The 7,619-nt window shown below is 47.6% G+C and overlaps 1 protein-coding gene across 2 annotated transcripts; it reads left to right on the plus strand.

The window, feature by feature from the left end:
- The first annotated feature begins 263 nt into the window (after nt 1-263).
- On the plus strand, nt 264-5,944 carry LOC119698612 (serine/arginine-rich splicing factor 7-like). Of its 2 annotated transcripts, XM_038130729.1 has the most exons (9): nt 264-378; nt 729-909; nt 1,049-1,225; nt 2,179-2,253; nt 2,375-2,476; nt 3,003-3,056; nt 4,308-4,352; nt 4,957-4,992; nt 5,649-5,944. In XM_038130729.1, the coding sequence occupies exons 1-9, from the start codon at nt 357-359 to the stop codon at nt 5,671-5,673; spliced, it is 717 nt and encodes a 238-aa protein (XP_037986657.1). In that variant the 5' UTR covers nt 264-356; the 3' UTR covers nt 5,674-5,944. The 2 variants fall into 2 exon arrangements, with proteins under 2 accessions (XP_037986657.1, XP_037986658.1); XM_038130730.1 differs by lacking the exon at nt 4,308-4,352.
- The last annotated feature ends 1,675 nt before the right edge of the window (nt 5,945-7,619 follow it).

Consider the following 7,619-nt stretch of genomic DNA (forward strand, 5'->3'; position numbering starts at 1 on the left):
ACGGCGTCACCTCCTTCACCCTCAGCACAGGCAGAAGCCACGATGGGTCATGCATGACGGGTGCAAAACGCCACAAGTGGCTCCCGCCTGGTCTGCCCCCTCAGAGCCCGACAGGAGCTCTCTCTGGGGGCTGCCGGGGGCGAGCGTGTGCCCAGCAGGAGCGGGGGCGGCCTGCACCGCCTCACGTCCCCTCAGGCCCGCTGGGCCGCCACGGCCGCCGCGCGGGAAGCGCCTCTCGCGAGACCCGCGCGCGCCGAGGCGCGGGCCCGCCCCGCCCCCCGCGCGGCGCGCAGGCGCAGCGGCAGTTCCTCTATATAAGGGTCGCGCCTGCCCGGGCTCGCGCTGTCATCGGGAGGATGTCGCGATACGGGCGATACGGTGGGGACGGCGGGGAGCCTGGGGCGTCTCAGAATCGCGTCGGGGCTTCCACTGGGGGCAGGGGGGGCGAGGGGAAAGGTGGCGGGAGCGGCGGCGTTTGTGCCGCTCCGGCGGCGGGAGAAGGTGATCGTTCCCTCAGGCGGCCGCGGAGAGGGACGGTGGCGAAGGGCCGGGGCACGCCGGGGGCGGCCGCCGCGGCCGCGGGGTCTGTGGAGGGCGGGCGCGGCCCGGCGGGAGCGCTCTAAGATGGACGCGGTGTCAAAGATGGCGGCGGGGAAGGAGCGGGGGAGGGGCGGCCGCGTGCCCGGCGCCGCGCGCGGCACTGACATGGCGGCCGCTTGTCCCCTCAGAGACCAAGGTGTACGTGGGCAACCTGGGCACGGGCGCCGGCAAAGGCGAGCTGGAGAGAGCCTTCAGCTATTACGGACCGCTGAGAACCGTGTGGATCGCCAGGAACCCGCCGGGGTTCGCCTTCGTGGAGTTCGAAGACCCCCGGGATGCTGAAGATGCTGTGCTTGGCCTCGATGGGAAGTACGTGCATGTCTGGAACCTCTTTGAGGGCCGCAGCTCTCGAGCTCCCAACACCACACCAGTCAAGGATTTCTCATGTTCGTTGCTTGAGCGCATCAGAAGAAATATTCCTTCCGTTAATAGCTGCTGTGTCTTGCAGGATAATATGCGGCTCCAGGGTCAGAGTGGAAGTATCCACAGGGATGCCGCGCCGCTCCCGCTACGACCGGCCTCCTGCCCGTCGCCCCTTCGACCCCAACGACAGATGCTACGAGTGTGGTGAGAAAGGCCACTATGCCTATGACTGTCACCGCTATAGCCGGCGAAGGAGGAGCAGGTACGTGCGGGGCCGGGGCGGCCGCGTTGCTTCGCCAGCTCGCTTTCGTGTAGTTCTTGTTAGCAAAGAACACAATGTTACACCAGTTTTAACTCTAACTGTCGTAAGTCAACAGGTGTATATCACATTTTTTTTTGCTAATACATATAAAATGTTAATATTTTAATAATCAACCTGGTCAAAACCTTTCAGGTTTCTTCGTTTGAGTCAGTCGCCTTGATTCAGAATGTCACGAGCCTTAAGATTTCATGCTGAGGCGCCTTGCAAATCCGACACTTAAGATCCTCCTAGACCTTGAGGTGATCAGCATAAGAGGCCAGATCCCCTCGAGCCATCTACACGTAGCTTCACCTTATTCTTTAAGGGCAGAAAATTTGAGACGGTGACCGCCGTAACAGTAAATTTGGCTTTCAATTGGGGCCCCCCTCCGGTTTAGAAAGAGGAACACCAGATTGACCACATTCCCACCTAGAAAAATCTTCTTGCGTCAATCAAGCCTCACCCTGGCTCATTGGGCTGTCAGTTTGATCGTCGTTAGATTGAAGAGAACACCTACCTAGATGCAGCGCTCGCCTATAGATACTTCTAGATCGTCTAGATCTGCTAGACCTTGGGCCAAAGAGGGTCGACCTGCAAACTTGCAAGGTTTATTTTAAATACGCATTACAGTGTTTTCTATTCTAATGTAATTCTGCAATGTAATTCAGCTTTTAACATTTTTCTAGGTAGTAAAAATGCTCAAGACAAGTAGGCCCAGACATTTTTCCAACTGACAGATGCTAGTGGTGTGTTTTTGTTGTTTTGTTTGGTTTGGTTTTTGGTTTTTCTTTTTTTGTTTTATTTTTAAATCCTCTTTTTAGTTGTCTGAAAAATGTTTTGACTTCAGCAGGGCCTCACACGTGCTGGTTGCTGCAGCTGTCTGCTGATACCAGTTTTTTCTAACCTAAACCCAGGTCCCGGTCTAGATCCCGCTCGAGGTCCCGAGGGAGACGGTATTCCCGGTCACGCAGCCGCAGCCGTGGTAGGAGGTAGGGCTTTGCCTTCTGTGTTTTTATTCCCACTCCTTCTTCTGTGGCTCCCTCTTTCCTTTCTATAGTTGTTGTGCGAAGTACCTTGCAGTAATGGGTTGGTTTTTGTTTCGTTTTGTAGATCCAGGTCAGCTTCCTACCGCAGGTCCCGGTCGATGTCTCCTCGTAGATACAGATCATTCTCACCCCGCAGGTCCCGCTCTGGTTCTCTAAGAAGGTCAAGGTATGTGGTTGCTGTTAAACCCACAGCATTGTTGAAGGGCATGTAACGTGGAGCTGAAAAATCAAGTATCTATATATATATATTTATTGCATTTATAATGTAATCAGTAAGTTTGTTTTGCAGTCCATATGTTGGTAGGAACCTTTGTGGTGTTGCATGCATAAGAGCTACTCTGAATACTTTGTTTAAAATCAAAGCATATAATTTTGGAACTGCTGTTTCTGAGATGTTATTATTTTCTTTTTAACATTGTACCAAAGTTACAGCCTTGCTCTATGGTTAGGGTTTCCAAATTCAGCTTCAGGTGTACCAGGTGTAATTGCTTAGTCCAGTAAGGGATGGGATTCATTTTACCTGCATGGCAGTACTGACCTAAGGTCCTACAGCCTTCTAATAATAAAAATTACTTCTGCAAAACCAACAGATCAACAAAGTTCTGAGTCTTGTGGGACATTTACAATAACTGCTTTCTGTCTCACCTGTATGAAGCATGCAGTAGTAGAGCTTACATTGTTCTTTTTTCCAGATCTAGGTCCAGGTCACGCTCCAGGTCCCGGTCTGTTGTATGGCCTCGAAGCAGGTGAGACACTCGTTTTAATTCATACCAGTAATGGTTTTGGTGTGTTTGGATGTGGTGGTGTGTTTCTTTTTTTTTTTCTTCCCTGGGGGAATTTGTCTGCAAGCACTTAGAAAGCTGTCCACTAGAGCAGTATTTGCACTTAATAATTCATGCCTTTTCACAGACAAAAGTAGTGGTGTATGATTTAAGGTCTGTGGAGAGAATTTTTTAAAAATAAGTTAATTCTTAGGTATGTAGTAAATTGAAGATGGTTTTGTGTGCTGTGCGGCCTCCTGCGTAGCAGTGGAAGAGATGCTCATGCATCCACCTAGTTCTGGGTGGTTGTGAGCATTGCCATCTTCAGTAACTGTGACCCAGTAGAAAGGTACTTTCCCCCCCCCCCTCCTTTTTTAGGGGGGAAATGGACCAGACAGTGACCAGGAAGGTTTCAAAGCAGTGGCACGTAACATTTTGTAACATGTGCCAGCAGTGTCCTTGTAGTATTTCTGTGAGTTAATAGGTCAGGTAAAGGTGAATTTTGATTATCCTTTAAAAACAGTTCTGAGCAGAAATAGAGTAAATAGAGCATTTTGCTTTTTTGGCCAAGCGTGTTGAATGGAGCATTCTGATGTCGAAGTGATAGCTTGAACTCTGACACTCTGGGAAGACATTTTTAAAGTGACAGCAAATGTTTGAGTTGATAAAGTAACGTAATAAATGTGTGAGGAAAGTTTCACTGTTCAAGTAGATTTTAATTTCTGAGATAAAATGGGAATAGTTTACTCATTAGTAGCCAGATATTGATGTAAAATCCCTATTATGCTTGAATAAAATTGGCATTGGGAGCTTGAGCTGAAGAAAGCATCAGCTCTTCAGCACACACACTTACTCGTGTGTGTTTAACAGCTCTTAATGTGCTGTTAAAATACTTTCTAAGGACATTGAAACTATTCTTCCCTTTCTAGAAGGGATACTTGCAGGTAGGAAGGAAGTGTGGGAGTCTGGTCTTGTGTTCTGTGGAACTGGCAGCTGAAGCTTTGCTGAGGAGCTTCCTGTGCTTGCACTCATGCCTTCTGATGAGTGGGGTCTCTGCAGAAAGAGCTGAAGGAATTCCCTTGGAAAGTCCTGGGGAAGGCCTGCAGCACCAGAGCCTTCCCTCTGTGGGTGGTGCTGCTGCGTGGGGTGAATTTGCTGTTGCTGGTGTAGCTAACTCTCCGTGTGTTTGCATGCCCACTGGCTGCTTTGCTGAGCTTTATTTTTCTCCTGTTGTAGGTCTGAGTCTCATGGTAGATCTAAATCTGGCTTACCTGCTAAAAGGTGAGCGTTCAAATACAAGTACCACTCAGTTGGTTTTTGTTTTGGTTGGTGGGGTTTTTTGTGGGCTTCTTTGTTTTTTTCCCTCATGATTCAAAATCTCTGGACTGGTATTTCAGTTGCAGGGTTGGTTTTTTACTTTTCATAACTGATTTCAAAAACATTTTTCATACATTATGGGTTTTTTTAACAGCTGACTTTTTTGTGTTACAGTAGTAGTTCTTCCAGGATTTTGCATACACTCATTATTGCAAAAAATTAGGATTTGGGGCATGTTTTCTCCTACCTTTGTTCTTAAGTGTCTGTAGTTCTCCCTCTCCCTAACTCTGCTCGATTCACTGCTGCTGCTTCGCAGGGTTACTGTGATCTACAGCAGCTTTGAAGCTGTGTGTTGCTCTTTTCCCGAGGGCTCCAGCTTCCAGCATTTTTCCTTCTCACCTGCAGCTTCTTGCTTAAAGTACCTGGGTACGCTTGATACCAGCAGTGTCAACGCATTAACAACATCAAATTGTTCTGGTTTTAAATGGTCAGAAGTGGTTACTGAGAGCACCCAAGTGTACCAACCACACTGACTGGTCTGTTTGTTTGTTTGTTTGTTTTTAAACAGCCGCTCAAAGTCCAGATCACCATCTCCAAAGAGAAGGTAGGAATGTCTTAAAACTGGAGTCTTTCCTATGGTTCAATAGCACTTGAGCTGGAGCGGTTCCTAGAGATGTTAACTTGGGCAAGGATAAAAGCTCAGGATTTTTACTTGCCTGAATCTGAACTATGAGAAGATGAACTGTTTATGGGTGTTTCCTGCTGCTGGTAGTCAGAATATCATGATATAGCTAAGGAATAAGAATGGCTGCTGCTAAGGAAACCAACCTTTAATGAAATGCTTCTGAGGAATTTAGAATCTAGGGAACAAGTGAGTAATGCAAGGTGTGGAGCAAGCCATTGAAGTGGTGTAGGATTAAATTCCTGCTGGTGACTCCTGCAGGCTCGGGAGTTGCACAGCTGCCAAGCTGTGCTGTGCTCCATGACGGAAGTTTTCCTGCGTTACCAGTGAGAAGTATGTGCTGGAATTGAGATTTCTGAGCAGGCTTGATGTCTCAGCTCTCTTAGTCTTCGGCTTTCAAGCTTAAAGCAGTTTTTAAGTTGAAGTGTAAAATACAACACTTCTTTCATTATCTGAGAACTGTAAATGAAAATAGGGGCAGAACTCCAGAGGAAGCTTGGGGTAGCATGCACAGTTTCTGTTGGTTTTGCTGTAGGAGTTGTTCTTAATGGTTTGTTGTCTTTGTTTTTTTCTTTCAGTCACTCACCATCAGGAAGCCCTTGAAGGAAAGAAAGTCCTAAAAGAATGGGTTCCAATTTAAGAAGTTTAGTAAAAAATTATTTTGTTTACATTATAAGGGATTTTGTGATGTAAGGGCTTAGTTCTAGAAGGCTGTTTCTATTGACTAGCAATTGGCATGAATCTCTATCTTCTAAAAGTCTTGTTAGCAGACTAATACAAAACTCTTCCGTTGTGTTTGTGTTCTGTGATCTAAAAATGTTGGGCTTTCTTTTTTATTGGTGCATTGAAATAAACTGCATTTCTAACTAAGAAATCAGTTGTGATAATCCTGCTGTTCATAGCTGGGATGGGAAAGCCGGCAGCTTGCCTCTGGGGTGAAAAACAGTGGGCAGGTTGGGACAGGCACGTGTGTGCCTTCGGCACTATATGCAGCACCAGCTGGAGGGAAAAGGTACCAGTGCCAGGTGTCTGTGGTGTGTATACATGCCTTTAGACCTTTTTTAGGAACTTTGAGGGGTTTTGTGGCGATCACAGGTCCTGAGCCACAACCTTCAGGTTGTGTTCAAGTAGCAGGATCTGTGGGGAATTGAGAGCTCAGGTTCCTTCTGTCTGCCTGGTTCCATCCTGGCAGTGAAGCGTACCCAGGGAAGGGCCGTGCTGCTGTACTGATCTGTGGTTGCTTTGGGAAACCAGACTAACCCCTCTCACCATGGATAGGTTACTGAATTAATGTAGTTCAGGATTTTTGCCAATTTGCTTTATCTTTGCAGCTGATAATGGCTGTTACCAGAATAGCAAGGCAATTTTGGAGTACCAGGTAATTTTAGGAACGGTAGGAAGGGCAGCATGCTGCGGTCCTGGAGTGGCTGAACACCTGCCTGCCCAGGGGAAGTGGGGAATAAATTCTTTTGTTTTATGTTGTGAATTTCTCACATCCCATGCTTCTCCCTCCTCCAGGTGGGAGGGAGGAGGGAATGGAGCCAGCTGGAGCTAATCCATCCCAACAGAGCTGCAGTGGCCATTCTCTGCACAGGGATGTTGGTCTTGATACTCCTGTCATCTTCCTCACAGGAGGGTGTGTTGGGGTGAAACTCCTACAAACAATTCATGTCTATTTTTTTAAAAAACCAAACTCTTCTCCTGACAATGTCCCTCCCTCCACTCACCATTCCTCAGGCTGAAGGTTGTAGATCAGACAGGTGCTGGAGGCAGTGTTCACTCTGGTGACAGAAAGGTGACAGCCCAGTCCTGTCACTTAAGGCACTTGGTATTTGAGCAGCTTGCCTGCAGCAATGCTCAGCACTGCAATCTAAAGCAAGGCCAAAGGGAGGAAATAATAATTCCTTATTGCTACAGCATTTTACCCCACACAGGAGCAGCCCAGTCCTCAGCAGGAGTTTGGCCAAAAGCTTCCAAAAGTGGGACTTTATTCCAGCTGTGCAGGGTGGCAGAACACGTTAGCAATTGGCAATGGCATCTGCCAATAATTCATTTTAATGCACTACAGCAGTGCCGTCTCAGCTGTTTTACTTACTCCCAGTGCTGGAAGGGCTGGAGCAGCCTCTCTTTCAGGGAAAATATCCACAATGTCTTGGAGTTTAATCTTCTCACCAGAGCAACCTGCACTGATCCAAAACCACACTGATCCAGTGTATCTTACCAGAGGACATTGTCGGAATTGCAGAACCTCGATGCAAATCTAAAGGGCTTTGGGTTGAACTGTAAACAGAGGATCCCTGGTCAGCCAAAACTGCCTCAGTAAAGTCTTAGTCAAAATGCAGGTGTGAGTTTAAACCAATTTGGGAGCAGCCCCCTATGCCAGATGCTGCCTCCAGCCATGACTATTACAAGAAACAGCTGGCTAGCAGCTGTTTGTGTGACCAGGAAACACTACTACCAGGGCATGCTCCCATGAAAAACACTCTGGGGTTCCTATTCCTTCTGGAAGAGTTACCATTTTCCCAGAATCTAGTGTAAGCCACCTTAAT

The sequence above is a fragment of the Motacilla alba genome, chromosome 3 (assembly GCF_015832195.1).
Source record: "Motacilla alba alba isolate MOTALB_02 chromosome 3, Motacilla_alba_V1.0_pri, whole genome shotgun sequence".
Taxonomy (NCBI): domain Eukaryota; kingdom Metazoa; phylum Chordata; class Aves; order Passeriformes; family Motacillidae; genus Motacilla; species Motacilla alba.